The sequence below is a fragment of the Dermochelys coriacea genome, chromosome 5 (assembly GCF_009764565.3).
Source record: "Dermochelys coriacea isolate rDerCor1 chromosome 5, rDerCor1.pri.v4, whole genome shotgun sequence".
Lineage (NCBI taxonomy): Eukaryota > Metazoa > Chordata > Testudines > Dermochelyidae > Dermochelys > Dermochelys coriacea.
The window spans coordinates 72,944,106-72,962,961 of NC_050072.1; the positions used below are offsets into that span (position 1 = coordinate 72,944,106).

General features: G+C 40.3%; 1 protein-coding gene across 6 annotated transcripts in view; it reads right to left on the reverse strand.

Moving 5' to 3' along the window:
- The window catches only part of MCC (MCC regulator of WNT signaling pathway), a 355,688-nt gene that overhangs the window by 222,619 nt on the left and 114,213 nt on the right, over positions 1-18,856 (reverse strand). The window contains exon 1 of one of the 6 annotated variants that reach the window (XM_038402672.2): positions 17,493-18,136. The exons of the other annotated variants lie outside the window; for them this stretch is intronic. Coding sequence (XP_038258600.1) covers positions 17,493-17,549 — 57 coding nt within the window. The 5' untranslated portion in view covers positions 17,550-18,136. Of the gene's footprint in view, positions 1-17,492; positions 18,137-18,856 lie in introns of those variants that run through there. 6 annotated transcript variants of the gene reach the window in all.

Here is an 18,856-nt window from a genome sequence, read left to right on the forward strand (position 1 = left end):
TGGATTTAGCACAAAAAATACCAGTAATATAGAAATATAGGATTTTAAAGCAATTTCCACAGGATTAAGAGAATAACTCATCCATGAAAAATTATAGTAATTCTTTCACTTGCAAAAGGAATAAATACTGAAACTCAATTGCATGGACTTTCATAGTTCTTAAATAAACATAATTACCGTTATTCACAAAACCAGGAAACTATGCCTGGGGAATGTGGGAGGCCGTCTCTGTGTGGAGGAGTGTGCTTTCAGGAAAGGTAAGGTCTCTATAAAGCCAGACTGAATGTCAGCTTTGGTATGTTTCAGAGTAGCAGCCATGTTAGTTTGTATTCGCAAAAAGAAAAGGAGTACTTGCGGCACCTTAGAGACCAACAAATTTATTTGAGCATGAGCTTTCGTGAGCTACAGCTCACTTCATCAGATGCATTCAGTGGAAAATACAGTGGGGAGATTTATATACATAGAGAACATGAAACAATGGGTGTTACCATACATACTGTAACGAGAGCGATCACTCATGGTGAGCTATTACAGCAGGAGAGTGGGGGGGAGAGGGAGAAACCTTTTGTAGTGATAATCAAGGTGGGCCATTTCCAGCAGTTGACAAGAATGTCTTAGGAACAGTGGGGGTATAGGGGGGGGAATAAACATGGGGAAATAGTTTTACTTTGTGTAATGACCCATCCACTCCCAGTCTCTATTCAAGCCTAAGTTAACTGTAACCAGTTTGCAAATTAATTCCAATTCAGCAGTCTCTCCTTGGAGTCTGTTTTTTATGTTTTATGTAAACTTCCATGTGTAAATTACCTTGGGGAAGAAATGGAGACTCAATCCACATTTTAAATAAAACTTTGACAAGACAGAAGCCAATAGGAAATTACTTCTCTCATGTACAGCAGTCATCTGATTTACTCCATGGCTAAAATAATATTTAAATAGATCATCATCATCACTGGATACAATCAACACATACATACCTGAAGTATCATTTACTGGTGCAGGTCAAACGACCTAATCATTTCATTTATATTGAAAGCAACAGCATGATTTATTGAACAATGGATAGAGGCTTTCTTTGAACATCTTTACTGGAAGGAATGGTGTTAGTCAGATCAGGTAGAACAATTTCACATGCATGCAGGGAAAATGCTAAGCTACATGACTGTTATACCTTTAGCACCAGTAATTTCAAACACAATTTGGATCTCTGAAAGTAAATAATCTGCTCCTGCAGGAACCAGAATATTAGATACATACTGGGGGAAGTTGTATTTGTAAAGAACTGCCTGATACAAAAAGATGGACCAATACAAGCTTGTTTGAACAACAAAAGTCAAATAAATCTGTACACTACAATAGCAGCAGCATCACTAATTGGCAAAACCTTTGCTAAATGTCATACAGCACAGACAATATTTGCAGAGGCAGCAACAAGAAGTTCTACATAAAGACTTTAGGTTGGCACTGACAACAGACTATATTCTATTACCAAGCAGTCTGTACAGGTTAGCGTGGTGGCAAGATAATGCAGAAGAGTCTGCTTTACTAGGTATTAGTAAATACCAGCCCAAACAGACGAACCTGCACTAGTGGGGCTCAAGCTATCATGCTAAAAACAGCAGTACAGCATGGACTTCGCAGCTTGGGCTGGAGCTCAGGCTCTCAAGTCAAGGGGGTCAGGTGGGCTTGAGAGCACTCAAAAATTAGAAAACGTTAGAGATAAGGTTAGCTTAATTCATTGTGCATATGCAGTATGAGACAGTCTTTAATTACATAATCACATACTATTGTTTCCACAGGACCCCCTACCCCCACTGGCTCCCAGTCCCCATCTCCCTTCCCTGGGCTCCTAGTCTAATCTCCTCCTCTTTTTCCCCCCCACCAGCTCTTTGCTCCCATTCTCTTTGCCCAGCCAGTCCTCTGCACTTTAACTTCTCATTGGAGGTCTTCCTTTCCCTCCCAATTCCTTCCCCATGCTCCACTGGTTTCCAGTCCCCCTCTCTACAGCCAGCTACTCATTCTTCTCCGTCTCCCTTTACCAGCTCCCACCCCACATTTCCCTCCCCAGCTCCTTGCCCAGCAAATATCAATGTCCTCCATCCCCACAAACTCTCAATTTCCTTTCCCCACCTGCTGCACTACCAGCCTCTAGTCATAGCTGGACTCTTTCCTACCCCATGTCCATCTCTGGGCCCATCTGTATTTGAATCAGGGAGTTTCTGCCTCCACACTGCTTGGGTCCAGGAGGGGAGTCATTGAGAGCACAGACTCCCTGCTCTCAGTTCCAGCACCTCAGTTCCAGCCTGGCTCTGAGCAGCCCAGATCTGCAACTGCAAGTAACTCCTGCTAAACCACAAGCTGGAGCATGCTAGGTTCAGATGGACTCTTCAGAGCTCTTAAACTCTTGCAAGTCTCTAGTGACCGTGCATGAACTGCAATTTTTCAAAAGTTTATAACTTGGCCAAATCTGGGCAGATTTTCACTGGTATGGCAAAAGGCCACATCCCTGACACAAAGGCCACACTCCTGAAAAATTTCAAGTCCCTCCTCCAAAGCTTTGGGGTGATGATCTTTCCAAAGAAAAGACTGCCAGAATTTAACATGGGCAAAACAAGGTATTTTTCACTAGCCTTGTTCTTGGAATCAGAATCATTTTTGGCTGTAATTTTTCAATTCTGGCCTCAAACAGCTACTTGGCTTGAAAAATTTCAACCTAAATGGTTAAAATTTGGAAGAGTTATAAGCAACTGAAACCAGTATCTTTATAATGGGAAGTGTTAGGCAATCTTAAGGGCCGCTGCTTTCAGCCCCACCTATAATACACTGATAATTATAGATTTTAATCACTTCAACTACAGCTAATGAATAATGGCAGTCTACATATACACAAGTCTGCTTATTTTAGATTTTAAAATTTAGATTTAAAAAAACAGACTTTATAATAAAGTCAAAAACTTGGGAAACTGTATAAATGTTTATAAATATTTAATATGCCAGGACAAAACTGATACTCTAATGGGTATAAGCTGGTTCTACTTTCCTTTTTTCTCCATTGTCAGCACTGCAATGGAAACATTACATTAATTATTGTTTACAATAAATGTTGCTCACCAACAAATTTGTCAGTAGTAAATAAAAAAATACAACTGAGCAACAGAAATATGTACTGATATAAATGTTTTGAAAATAAATATTGTTTTAGAAAAAGTCACCTAATACACAATATTGGTAAATATCAAGTAATAACAGTTATTCTTGAATCACATAACACCAACTACCCATTTATCTGGGTTAGAATTATTCCATCCTAAACTGAAGAGAGATTTGGCCACTGTAGATGCTATTGACTGCATAGCAAAATTAAGGAAAAAAAATTTAGTTTAAAAAAAAATAAAAAAAAAACACAAATAGCAACAAATTTAAATTTAGTTTTTATTTTTAAGCTACATTTAAAATTTAACATGCATATTTTAAATGTAGTTTAAAAATAAAACACAAATAACGAAACAATCACTCCTGCTTCAACCTCAAAATAACGTCCACATGCTACATCCAAATACGTACATATGTAGTTTTAAAATATCCCGTACAGCATATATTTGCAATGTACTATATAGATTTTTTTTTTAAAACAAACATTAAGGCATGCAACTTGAAAGCAATTCAACAGTACAAGCAACAATGCACAACATTTCAGAACATGAAATGAAAGAGTATATTGGGGCAGAGATTTACCACTGGTGTAAACTGTCATAGCTCCACTGAATTTTCATAGGTATGAAAATTTATATCAGCTGAGGATCTGCCCCATTGTTTACAGATTAAGCTGCAGTGGTAATTATACTGCCAGATTTAGAATCTGATCACCCGGGAAATATTATTTATATTCCCGTAATGCGTGCAGGCCTCACTGTGCTAGGCATTGTACAAACACCTAAAGAGAGAGTACCTTTACTGTCCCAGAAGAATTTAAGATATAAACAGAGGAAGGAATCAGAAGCATACAGAAGGGAAAGAACTTCCCCATAGTCACACAAATAGGCCAGTGGAGATCAGGAAATAGTATCCAGGTTTCCTGAGTCCCAATTCAGTGCCCTATCTACCAGACCATGCTGCCTCCCTCTAGTTAAGATCTCAACCCCAGAGGCACTTTTGAAAAATAGACACAGGATTAATGTAACATTCTTACAATTCTTAGGTTAAAAAAAAAAATTACCAGTACATCTTTTCAGTAGCACTTTTTTTTTTGCTGTTGCAAATAAAAGACATTCTAATTTATTCAGCTTTACAATAAATACACAATTTATTGCATCTATGTACACAACTATATCTATATAGATATAATTCAGTATATGTTCAGAATATATTTGTTCAATGTTTTTTAATTTGGCATGATTGAACTAGAAGATTTACTTCAGTCATAAAAAAATAAATCCAATCAATATTTTCATTTTATCTACAAAATTTTAATCCTAGAAGTCAACAACAGAGTTGATCTCTTAACACATGATCTTATTGAACACATCTACTGTTATTCAGGTTTCTTTAAAAGAATATCTAAATAATTCATGCAGACAGAAGACTCATTTATATTGCAAACGTTGACATAGGACTAATACACTGTGCCTCCTCATGTCTCAGAAATTAGGTCATCAACACTATCCAGATCTACCTCCCTCTTTCACACAGAATCCTCAAATTTAGAGATCACTACATCTCCCCACAGAGTGCGTTTGCACTGACATATTATTACTGCATGTTAAAGGGGAGCTCGCACAGGTTTTCCTGTTGTGTTTAGAAATCAGCAGTTCCCAGCACACAAGTACAAACTGAAAATTTAACTGATACACAGTTTCACATCATTAACAACACTTCTTAACCGACTGAAAAACAACAGCAGTGACTTATCAACAAGAACACATTCTGTGTTTTAATATTACATCAGCCTATTGTACCATAGTAGAATCAACATCTCACTATACTGGGTTTCAGAGTAACAGCCATGTTAATCTGTATTCACAAAAAGAAAAGGAGTACTTGTGGCACCTTAGAGACTAATAAATTTATTTGAGCATAAGCTTTTGAGAGCTACAGCTCACTTCATCGGATGCATTCAATGGAAAATACAGTGGGGAGATTTATATTATTATATATATATATATATATATACACACATATACATACATACATACACACACACACACACACAGAACATGAAACAATGGGTTTTATCATACACACTGTAAGGAGAGTGATCATTTAAGATGAGCTATTACCATCAGGAAGGGTGGGGGGGAGGAAGAAACCCTTTTGTGGTGATAATCAAAGTGGGCCATTTCTAGCAGTTGACAAGAACGTCTGAGGAACAGTGGGGGGGGGGGGAAATAACATGGGGAAATAGTTTTACTTTGTGTAATGACCCATCCACTCCCAGTCTCTTTTCAAGCCTAAGTTAATTGTATCCAGTTTGCAAATTAATCCAATTCAGCAGTCTCTCGTTGGAGTCTGTTTTTGAAGGTTTTTTGTTAAAGAATAGCCACTCTTAGGTCTATAATCGAGTGATCACCATCAACCTCAGCCTGGACCAGTCCACACAAGAGATCTGCCTCCTGGACACTACGGTACTAATAAGCAATGGTCACATAAACACCCTATACCGGAAACCTACTGACCGCTATTCCTACCTACTTGCCTCCAGCTTTCACCCAGATCACACCACACAATCCATTGTCTACAGCCAAGCTCTACTATAAAACCGCATTTGCTCCAACCCCTCAGACAGAGGCCAACACCTACAAGATCTCTATCAAGCATTCTTACAACTACAATACCTACCTGCTGAAGTGAAGAAACAGACTGACAGAGCCAGAAGAGTACCCAGAAGGCACCTACTACAGGACAGGCCCAACAAAGAAAATAACAGAACGCCACTAACCGTCACCTTCAGCCCCCAACTAAAACCTCTCCAACGCATCATCAAGGATCTACAACCTATCCTGAAGGACGACCCATCACTCTCACAGATCTTGGAAGACAGGCCAGTCCTTGCTTACAGACAGCCCCCCAATCTGAAGCAAATACTCACCAGCAACCACACACCACACAACAGAACCACTAACCCAGGAACCTATCCTTGCAACAAAGCCCGTTGCCAACTCTGTCCACATATCTATTCAGGGGACACCATCATAGGGCCTAATCAAATCAGCCACACTATCAGAGGCTCGTTCACCTGCGCATCTACCAATGTGATATATGCCATCACGTGCCAGCAATGCCCTTCTGCCATGTACATTGGTCAGACTGGACAGTCTCTACATAAAAGAATAAATGGACACAAATCAGACGTCAGGAATTATAACGTTCAAAAACCAGTCGGAGAACACTTCAATCTCTCCGATCACAGACCTAAGAGTGGCTATTCTTCAACAAAAAAACTTCAAAAACAAACTCCAACGAGAGACTGCTGAATTGGATTAATTTGCAAACTGGATACAATTAACTTAGGCTTGAATAGAGACTGGGAGTGGATGGGTCATTACACAAAGTAAAACTATTTCCCCATGTTACTTCTCCCCCTCCCTCCCCCCACTGTTCCTCAGACATTCTTGTCACCTGCTAGAAATGCCCACTTTGATCATCACCACAAAAGGGTTTCTTCCTCCCCCCCGCCCTTCCTGATGGTAATAGCTCATCTTAAATGATCACTCTCCTTACAGTGTGTATGATAAAACCCATTGTTTCATGTTCTCTGTATGTGTGTATATAAATCTCTCCACTGTATTTTCCACTGAATGCATCTGATGAAGTGAGCTGTAGCTCACGAAAGCTTATACTCAAATAAATTTGTTAATCTCTAAGGTGCCACAAGTACTCCTTTTCTTTTCACTATACCAGGGTGGCCAACCTGTGGCTCCGGAGCCACATGTGGCTTTTCAGAAGTGAATATGCAGCTGAAGCACCGACTCTCGGGCTGAAGCTACAAATGCCAACTTTCCAACGTGTCTGGGGGTGCTCACTGCTCAACCCCGGCTCTGCCACAGGCCCTGCCCCCACTCCACCCCTTCCCATGCCCTCCCAAGTCTGCCATGCCCCCAGAGCCTCCTGCATGCCACGAAACAGCTGAACAGGAGGTGCAGGAAGGGAGGGGGAGACGCACCTCGAATACTGTGTGCAGTTCTGGTCTCCCATGTTTAAGAAGGATGAATTCAAATTGGAACAGGTACAGAGAAGGGCTACTACGATGATCAAAGGAATGGAAAACCTGTCTTATGAAAGGAGACTCAAGGAGCTTGGCTTGTTTAGTCTAACCAAAAGAAGGTTGAGGGGAGATATGATTGCTCTCTATAAATATATCAGAGGGATAAATACAGGAGAGGGAGAGCAATTATTTAAGCTCAGTACCAATGTGGACACAAGAACAAATGGATATAAACAGGTCATCGGGAAGTTTAGACTTGAAATTAGACGAAGGTTTCTAACCATCAGAGGAGTGAAGTTTTGGAATAGCCTTCCAAGGGAAGCAGTGGGGACGAAAGACCTATCTGGCTTTAACATTAAACTCAATAAGTTTATGGAGGACATGGTATAATATGATTTTGGCAATTAATTGATCTTTAAATATTCATGATAAATAGGCCCAATGACCTGTGATGGGATGTTAGATGGGGTGGGATCCGAGTTACTACAGAGAATTCTTTCCTGGGTATCTGGCTGGTGAATCTTGCCCATATGCTCAGGGTTCAGCTGATCACCTTATTTGGGGTCGGGAAGGAATTTTCCTCCAGGGCAGATTGGAAGAGGCCCTAGAGGCTTTTCACCTTCCTCTGTAGCATGGGGCACGGGTCACTTGCTAGAGGATTCTCTGCTCCTTGAAGTATTTAAACCATGATTTGAGGACTTCAATAGCTCAGACATATCGCAGGAGTGGGTGGGTGAGATTCGGTGCCTGCATTGTGCAGGAGATCAGACTAGATGACCATAATGGTCCCTTCTGACCTTAATATCTATGAATCTGATCAGCGGGGCTGCTGGTGGGGGAAGGCGCTGAGAGTGGGGGGTGGAGCTGATGGAGGGCTGCTGACATATTACTGTGGCTCTTTGGCAATTTACATTGGTAAACCCTGGCTCCTTCTCAGGCACGCCACCCCTGAACTATGTCCTTACAATAATCATCCAATTTCATATCCAAATCCTTCCTCTTCCCCTCCACAATTTTGTTTCTGCAAACTGGTAACTCTGCAATCCACATCGAGCTCAGAGCAAAACAAACGAATTCTGAAAGACAGACACCATCCTGCAGTTTTGGTTTGGGCCTTGATAGTTAGAGGGCTGATCACTTAAAAAACCATGATTTTCTCTTTCCACAAATGTTGAGGAGATCTCTTGATCTTTAGCTAAAAAAAACAAAAAAACAAAAACAAAACAAAACACAACCTCTCTCAAGTAATGAGTTTCTGGCACTATAGATCTAGGGATAAAAACATTAAACCTCTCTAAAAACGTTTAGGGAATCCAGTACATTGTGAATGTTACTCTCCCAATATGCATTTGTCCTTATTAAATCTCCAGGCCAGGGGCATTTTTTCAAATGTTCTGACTTAATAGCTGGAAATATTTTAATATCAGGCAGATAAGTTACATAATCTTTGCCATTTTTTCATTACGAGTCTGGAGAATAGCATTATCTGCACTGACAGCGTCTGGGCATTTGAGTAATCTTTTTATGGTACTTCAATTTAATAACATCCAAGCCTGAAACACTGTGTGCCTGATAAGCAGCTCACACAAATCCAGAAAGTAAATGTTCTTTGAAGTTTGCATGTTTTTTTACACCGGAAATACCATGCATCAGTCACACTGGAAATGACATGCACAGGTCATGCCAAAAATGCAATCCTTCAGACAGATGAAAGATTTGAGCTCATGTTCTAACACAGATTTCTTAACTGGCAGCACAGCACCCCGATAACACGCCATCAAGCCAACCTGACTACGAAAATCTGTTAATAAACTGTGCGCGCACCGGCAGACAGGCATGTCTCATCTCCCCCGCTTTTAAAAGGATACTTACTTTCATCTATGCAATGCATCTTAAGTGATCACAATAAAGCATAAAAATAAATTAGAATTAGCAAAGTTATGAATAACCAGGATTACAGTTTATCTGATATACAAGTTACATCCAGACTTCCTGGCTACCATCCCTGAGCTCTACCATTAAGATTCTCTGCTCGAATCCCCTCCTTAAATTAGATATCTGCAAAAATGTGAGATCTACCATAACTCTTCAGGTGCTGTGGTTATGCTGTCTAAACATCCATTAGAACAACAGTCTTGAAAGGGTTTAAACACTGAATCCTTTGTAAGGTTTAATATTGAATAAACTCCTGCCATTCAATACATAATGGAGCAAAGAGAAAAGATATGGGGCTTAGATTACCCATAAAGGCACAGAGGGTGCAAATTGCACCTCACTGTGTCTAGGGAAGCTGAACCAGTGCTCTAAAGGGATACAGAACATTTTGTCTCTCAGATGCTTGGCTGCCTGCTTCTTGCTCACACACTCAGAGTGTAACTGATGGCTTTACCTTAGGTCAGCAAGGCATTTTCCCCCAGATCAGATACGCAGTGACCCTGGGGGGTTTCTTCCACCTCCCTCTGAAGCATGGAACATGGGTCACTGCCAGAATTAACTGGGTATATCTCATTTAATCAATTCCCGTCACTACAGGGCCTTGGTGCTCCTGTTCTCTCCCTTTGGCACACAGTAGCTTAGGCTACATGTACACTACAAGCTTGGGGTGTAATCCCCCTGCTTGTGTAGGCATACTTGTGTTCGCTGTCAATAGCATGAGTACAAACAGCAGCGTAGCCACGGTAGCACTGGTAGTGGCAGCGGAGGCAGGCTGAACCATGGGGAGTACAACCCCGCCTGAAACTGATGGGAATGTATTTGGCACAGCTCAGCCATGCCTGCGCTGCCACTACCAGTGCTACGATGGCTACGCTGCTATTTATACTCGTGGGTGCTAGTGCAAATACGTGTACACAGGCAGGGGAATCACATCCCTAGCTCATAGTGTACACGTAGCCTTAGTCTCCTCAGGGTTCTAATACTTTGGTCTAATTTGGGTTGTTAGGTTTTGCATGTGGACAGGCTGGGTGGTGCTGGTGGCCTGTAGTATACAGGAGGTCAGACTACATGATCTGATGGTCTCTTCTGGCCTTCCAGTCTATATGATACGATACTGTGATTCAATGTGCAAGATCCACCGTGCAATGAATCAGGTCCATTTGTTTAATCTGATTTAACGTAGAGGATATTCAATACCAGGCTAAGATAAACTACCCATGAAATACAAAGGGCCAAATGTGACCCTTAGTTTAAGAAATTCTCTCACTAATGTCAGTCATTAGTGGCCCCTGAGAGATCAACATGCACATTTAAGGGCAGAAGCTTGCCTAATGGGTGTAAGAGAAGGAGAGAAAAGTTAGAGAAATTTTGAAGGAAGAGAGGATAAACAGGGAAAGAAATTTCTATGCAGTTGACATTAAAATGCAAAATTACAGACCCAGTACTTTGAGATGCTGAGCACTTCCTAATACCCTATGCCCGATTTTCCAAAACTCTATTATCTGATCACCCACATTATCAGAATCCCTTCCTCATTCTCCTTGCTGGGGGACAACAAGGAAGGGATTCAGATAATGCAGAGGTCTGAACAACAAAGAAGAGACTCCCAGCCACAGGGAGGCCATCATGCTGCTGAATGGCTCCTACGGTAGTGCATGGAGCCCTCTGCAGCCTTGCTGTCATGGGACTGAGGATATGTCTACACAGGGATAAAAAGATTGAGGCTGGCCTGGGTTAGCTGACTTGGACTCTCAGGGCTCCAGGGCTGAAAAATTGCTGTGTAGACGTTCAAGCTCAGTCTGGAGTCCGAGGCGTGAGACCCTGCAAGGCTCCAGCCAGAGTGAGAACATTTTCACAGCAATTTTTAGCACTGCAGCCTGAGTTCCACGAGCCTGAGTCAGCTGACCCGTACCAGCCATGGGTCTTTTATCCATGTGTAGACATACCTATGTGAGCAGGGCTGTGACAGTGGAGCTGTAGAGGGCTCTCTGCACTGCCGCAGGGCCGGTGACACCCAATCCTGCAGGAGCCAGGTGCAGGTAAGACTGCAGTCCTGCTGGGGCAGAGCAGAGTCCTGGCCATCGGTTTCTGCTCTGCCCTGCCAGGACCGTAACCTCCTCCACTCCACCCTTGGCACCTGCAATAATCAAGACAGCAAGAGCAACAGTGCAGGGAGCCTTCTGCAGCTCTGCTGTCACAGGAGGAAGGGTGGAGGGCCATGGCAGCAGGGCTGCAGAGGGCTCCCTGCGCTGCTGCTCCTGCCCTCTTGATTATCTGAACTCCTGATTATCTGAATAAAATCTGTACCCCCATTTTAGTGTACACTGTAGATCAATGGGAACCAAAAGGTACACAGACTAGACCCACAGAAATGATGCTCTAAAGTTTGGTGGGTACTTTCTGCTGTGAGAAAGTCATTTTTACACGACATGCAATGCAATGTCACTCTAATGGTCAATAAATCAGTGCATTTAGCTTTGATAGATACAAGACATGTGAGCTGTTTAATATTACCTTAAGGGTCAGTTATGCATCTATTCTTCAGTGCTTAGTGTTCTCAAAAAGGGCTAGGTCTGCCCAACAATGGAATGTCATTCGTAAACAACAAAAAATTAAGGTCTTTTCAACTTATATAAATATAGTTATCACCAATTTATCAACGAGTACCAGAACACTTATCTTCTAAGTATAGGGGGAAACTGTAATCTCTCCTATATACCAATATGCAGTATATGTTGCCTTTTAATAGCAATCTCTGTAAACCTTTAATACTGTTTTTCTTTACAGGAGGTCAGGCACGCGTCTTGTAACACTAGACAATGGAGTGAGAGGGAGATACCAATGTGAGATGAGATCACTATGCCTGTAAAGGAGTACTGTGTCACTGCAACAACCCTATTACAGCCTGGCCAGTGATGAGACTACTTTCTGACTGTCTGATAGCAAGACTGCAAAACTCAAGATTTCAAAACTCAGAAGACAAAAATAAGGCCATAAGATTTCCAATCCGAAGTACGTACAAACCTGTTCCCAGTTCCTCACATGTACATTACAGCACTAGTGCAAGCAGAATCATATCCTAAAAAGAACTGAAAACTTACAGAAAATACAGCAGGGTGGGGATTGTCAATGCTGTATTTGCCAATTGGGCTTATATCCATGTCAGGCTCCCTCACTTGTATCTGCCCCACTCTCTGGCCCAACACAGCAATGACTTTGTATTGGGTTGCATATATGACTCAAGCAGCCTCATCCTTTGAATTTTGTTACTCTTCTTCATTATTTTCTTGAAGCAGGAGTAATCAAGGTAGTGGTGGTGGTGATTAGGTGGAAATACAAATCTGAAATTCTAAAGGACACCACTGTCACAGGGTTCCTGTTTTACCCCTCTCAAACTTGGCACTATCCCTTTAATTCTTCATATCTTGTACTATGTATAGAATTTTGTATTCCCACTGTTCTCCAGAGACTTCATCCTCTACCTCCTCCCACCAAAAATAATAATGCAAAAAATCCTCTTTGGAAGGGAGTGGGGGCATAGTATTCAAACACTACTTCAATTAAAGTTCTCTCTCTCATTTAAAAGGAGTGAAGTAAATGAAATAGTTTGCTCCTAGCATTGTAAGTGGTTAAAGAATGGACAACTGTATCCAAGAATGCAAGCAGCTACATTAATTTTCTGAATTGCTGAAATCTAAGCAGAGATAATGAAAAGCAAAGGGAAGAAATTATGTACCTGAGAAGAAGGGATATTTTTTTAATTTGGTGCATTGGAAAGAACATACCTATTAGAGAAATGATGTTCCCATCACAGCTTACAGAGCAAATGGCAAAAGGAAATGGCCACATAAAACAAACATTCATTTTTTAAAATGTGGTTTGTTTTGCAAAAAAGAATTACCAGCCGTGAGTCTGCAGAAACCTTTCTTAGGGCCCAATTCTGCCCTTGACAGATCTGCACAGCTTCCACTGCCTTTGACAGGAATTATTTGGGCATAACCAAGGACAGAATTGGGCCCTTAAATGTGTACCTGATAAGGCGCCAATCCTGCAAACACTTATATGTGTACTTAACTTTACTACGGCAAGCAGCCACATTGTAGAGTACTCAGTGGGAAGTAAAATTAAGTACATGCATAAACAACAATAACCCTCATATACATGGAAATGGACCATGTAATAAAAAAACCTCACTGTGCACATTCATCCGGTTATTCTGCAAAAAAGTGGGAACATTCTGAAGTACAGCCCCACTTTGAACATTGTTAAAACCTAGTGGGGAGGGCGAGTCAGTTACCTTTGTAACTGCAAATAATTTTTCTGCACTTAATTGGTTGCCTGTAACAAACTTCTTAAGTGGCATTCATGATGTTGGCTTTTAAGAACACATTGTGTAGTTACATTCAATAGTACCACTGGACTAAACACATGGATCTGAATAGTGATTATCTAATTCTGGGCGCCCTATCCCCCCACTGATCCAACCTCAAAGTGAAATCTCTCCAAATAATGTTTCACACCATAGCACTGGCAGCAGCTAACCTCTTTCACAATACTACAACCTTGCCTTGTTGGACCTTATGAATTATTTACAACTTTAACAAAGCCTATCCTACATTCTGATGAGTGGCAGCAATGTTACTATCAGCAACTTCCAGATTTTTCAGACCAACCTCTCCTAATGTCTCCTTCTCCCCACGCCAAGTTTATTTTTTGGTGGGAGAGTAGAGGAGGGTCAACCAGAGAAGCTGCTGATATATACACACCAATACTGACAACTTCAACTCTGGAGTTCAGCAACCACTGAAATCATACGGCTCTGATGGGAAAATGACTGGCTTACCATCGAAATCAGTTTTCCTTGCTGTCTGTGTGAACTTGATTGGGGAAAAAAGGCAAACAAAGGAAATGGTCATACCAACTAGATATCAAGATTTTGTTTACTTTTACAATAAAAATCAGAGATTAAATCAGCATTCTATTTGCAAATCAAAAGAAAAACACACACGCGCTTACTTTTGCATCCATGGTGGGGGAGAAGGTAGATTTTTGTCAGTTTTTCCAAATATGGCATAAATCTCAGAAAAACACCCCTTGCAAACAGTATGGATAGTGATTAATTTTTACCTTCTATTTTGTGCATTTGACACACAGAAAGGCATTTGTGTATTAATTTTAGTGGATAATGTAGAAATCTCTGAACATATACTCTGTGTATGCGTATTAATTTTACACACACACTATGTTCAGAGATTTCTACATTATCCACTAATACTAACAATGGAAGTTCCATGGTTGGAACTTTGTGCATTGAAGTGAATATTTAAGTCCCCTAAATAATTGTGTGTATTACTGGCCTGCTGCCATATTTTTCACCAAAACAGATGCACTAGATCAGGGGTTGGCAGCCTTTCAGAAGTGGTGTGCCGAGTCTTCATTTATTCACTCTAATTTAAGGTTTTGCATGCCAGTAATACATTTTAATGTTTTTAGAAGGTCTCTTTCTATAAGTCTATAATATATAATTAAACTATTGTTGTAAGTAAAGTAAATAAGGTTTTTAAAATGTTTAAGGAGCTTCATTTAAAATTAAATTGAAATGCAGAGCCCCCCAGACCGGTGGCCAGGACCCAGGCAGCATGAGTGCCACTGAAAATCAGCTTGTGAGCTGCCTTTGGCACATGTGCCATAGGTTACCTACCCCTGCACTAAATAGTGCCAGTAAGGAGATGGCCACAGAGCAAAAAACTCACTAAGACTATATGATCCTAGGAAAATTCCCACTGCAGCCATTTTGTTTAAATGACTGTGGTGCTACTCTCTCCCAATGGGCAAAAACAAACAAAAGCCATAAGTAGGAAAGAAAGCCAGAAGAGAATAAAAAGAGACACAGACAAAAAGACAAAAAAAATAGGTACAAAACATGAACACAAACAAAAGATACAAACAGCACTTAACATCTTTCAAGTACTGCCCCCCCAAAAAAAAATCCACACATGGCAAGGAGAATGGGGAAGAGGGAGCCAAAAGAAAAGGATAGCCTTGGAGGCCCTGTGGTTCATATAACACCTACTGGGAAGAAAAGAGCTGTGTGGGTCACTTAAATTTAGAGATAAGTAACCAAACTCTGGTTTCAGAGTAGTAGCAGTGTTAGTCTGTATCCGAAACAAGAACAGGAGTACTTGTGCCATAAGTACTCCTGTTCTTTCAACCAAACTCTGTCTCAGTAGCTCTAGAACACAAATGTAATCAAGTCCATCAAAGCATAGGGGACAGCTAAATTTAAAAAATTCCCAGGGCGAAAGATCACAGGTTTCCCTCGATATTTTCTCCCATCGCCGATACTCTGGGGGAGGGCCTTCTATGTCAAAATTCCAGGTGAAATCACTGAATACAAGGTTAAAAGAACTATCTTAATATGGCTTAAAGTCCCACCCAGTGACTGAATAAAATGAACTCCTAACCTGTAACAACATTCCAAAGCAATACACCAAGATGAAAATGCTATTGTTAAATATGGTCTGCTCTGGATGACTGTCCTAGCATCACTCTCCCAAGACACTGCACTGGTTTGAAACATTTATTTTTGAAACGGGTATAAAACCAAAACACACAAAAATTGGGAGACATTTGAGATTTCACTCAACTAGCTTGAAGAGCAAACAAACAAAACAGACATAATCTTGCTTCCATTGATGACAATGGCTACACCCACCTTGACTTCAGTGGGAACACGCTAGCTTTCAGGACTGCACAATCCCATTTAAAATTAGAATGGTTGGAGGTGAAGTGCTATTCAAACTGCTGTTGCACTAACACAGGTAATGTAAAAAGAATAGGCTCTTGTTTAAAAAACAAACAAACAAGCTTATAATACCTTTCATCCCAAAGCTATATAATATGCAAATATAAATTACACACACACACACACACACACACAAATACAACTACCATGGGATGGACTCCATCATCAAGCATATAGTACTCACCACATAAAAACTAGTATTAGTCAAGGACACCAGGGCAGTCTCCCACTCTACAAAAAGCGTCCAAGGATCTTTAGTGTTTATGCTGAGTAGACAAGACCTTCATTCTTAAGTTCCCCTTTTGCAAGATCCACACACAGTTAATGAAACGGAACTCCTATTATTTAAATGACTAATAAAATATACACACAGCACTTTTATTATGGAAGAAAATGTAAATAAAAATACTGCACTGGTTCCTATCCTGAACTGCATGATTTTGCACTGACATGGACCCTTGCTCCTTACTTGTGCCCTTTCCACAGTGTTCCATTGCCCCTCACTCTCACTTGTCTGCTAGAATGCCTATTTGTTTCTTTATTGATTTTATATTTCCACTCTTTATCTTGATATATCATTTTTTTCCTAGCTACCTAACTCTGTAAACCATACTCTTTTGTCTCCTGCCTTCTGTGAAACATGATATGACGCTTTTCATGAGAGACAGTATAAAAGAAATTAACTGCATGGCACATAAAATGTGTGTGTCAAAGGAGAAAAAAGGATTTTTTTTTTAAACCAAGACAATATATTCTGTGGAACATTAAAACCAATAAGATGCTCTGGGCTGTATGTTGTAACCAATATCAGCAATTTTCAATCCAATCAAAGGTACCCAAATTATATGCCCAAGGCATTTCAATAACCGTAAAATATGCATCTTAGAACAACTGTTTAAATATCTGCATAATACTTGATGTGGCTTTAATTTCATATTTGCTTAAAAAACATAATGCTGTCAGAGCATAAAAAAACCAGACACACCTACAACAGTAAGTAATGAATACAACAGTTTTTCACGCTATGCTGCAAGAAGTAAAAGTCCCAGTGATTTATTTCCTCTCCCTTCCCCCAACTAAAATAATATTAATCTAATCTGAAGAAACAGCATTACCTTGGCTGAACATAATCAAATACATCATGTGATTCTACCAAAGTTGTTGGCTTAATAATGCTGTTTGCTTTCCACCCTCCAATCCAAATTAGTAACCATCTGCTTAATCTCAATTGGGATCGCTGTGTATTTTACCTACTGCAAAGAGGAATGCTGTGTATAAATGCAGCACTTGGGAAGGTGGGGGAATCCTTGCTGCAGGACGACATAAAAAAAATGTCTCTGCAAAGTTGCAACCATTTGCCTTTTACCACTTATTTCTGACTGAAGCAAGTTCAGGTCATTTCCTGACTAACACTGCAAGTTAGAACAAGAATACACTCTTTTATTCTTTAATTCAAGTGCCTGCAGACTGAAAGTCAAAAAGGGATTGATACTATATTTAAAACACAAAAAGCATTTAAAAAAAAAACCCAAGGATATTGAAACTGCTTACCTCGCTCAGCTCCGCAGAGGAGTCATTTCCATATTTCATAGCAACTCCAGAATTCATGATTAGACTTTTCAGGGCTTTTCTGTTTCTACAGATTTTAATGCTTCCAAGTTTTGCTCAATAGATTCAGCACTCCTTTCTTCTCCAAGATTTTTCTGTTTTGCACATTTTGCTCTAGACAGCCATTTTCACTTAACATTTATAGAACCTAAATTAACAATGCACGGTCTTCTAAAGGAGCCAAATTGGTTTTCATTTCACAAACAATCCATTTCTGCAAGAGACTCATTAAAGCTGCAGAGTGCAGGGTCACACAGAATGCAGACAGTTAGTAATAATCTCTTGCATACTAAAACTGCCCAAGTCCATGTGAAATCTATGTTTCAGCTCTGCCTCTAGTTTTACACTGCCCTTTCCCCAGCTAGATTTGAGGGCATCTCCCATAGGAGTTTAATATCCTGGCAACTATTTGGTGAGCTTCAGATGAATTCACAGTGAGAACACAATCAAAGTACTGCTAAGGTCTTAGAAGAGGGGAAAAAAAGCCGAGACAAACTGATGCTGTACTTCACGCTAAAGTTTCCCCGTCCACTAAGCCTGGAGTTGTAAGTGGTTTATGATCAAACACAGCTGTCTTGCTTCTAGCTAAAGGGTGCATAGAAGGGGCGGAGCCAAAAGAAAAAGGGAGGGGGAAGGCGAGAGCTACACGGAGTTCATTTTGGAATTGCAGGCATCTTTCCAGCTTTCTGTACACTAATTACTGCAACCAAAACTACAAGGTAAGCATACAACTGTAAAAGTTACCTCCATAGCCATGTAACTAGATTCTTATTTCCCCCATTTCCATATGCAATTATACGAGTTTCTTCTTATGATTTCAGAAAATTGAAGTGAACCTGAAGCTATATTTGAAAACCAGGAATTTTACATGGTACATTAAAATCTTACAAAATTTAGGGCAGATATTACTAGATGAATAAAAAAAATCAATCATTTGAATTCAGCATCTGACTAGTAGCCCAGGAAATTTCTAGGAATATATGTTCTTATAATGTGCTGATTTCAACAAAACATACAACAGAAGATTTAGTGACAACCTTTTCCCCTCAGTCCTTGCCTGCTGTAGGTACTCCACTCAACCAAAATGTATACTGCTTTGCATTGCTTGGTTACATTGGTGAAGTTAGAAGCTTGGAGTCCCTTATCCTGTGACTGAAGTGTATCTGATCACTTTGTTTAATGAATACAACATATGTCTAAAATATCAAATCCTGGGAAGAGTTGACTTTTATAAAGAGCAAAAATAAAATCAGGACAAATAGGGCACAACTTCACACCTTGGCAAAATCATTTACACAAGGAACAAT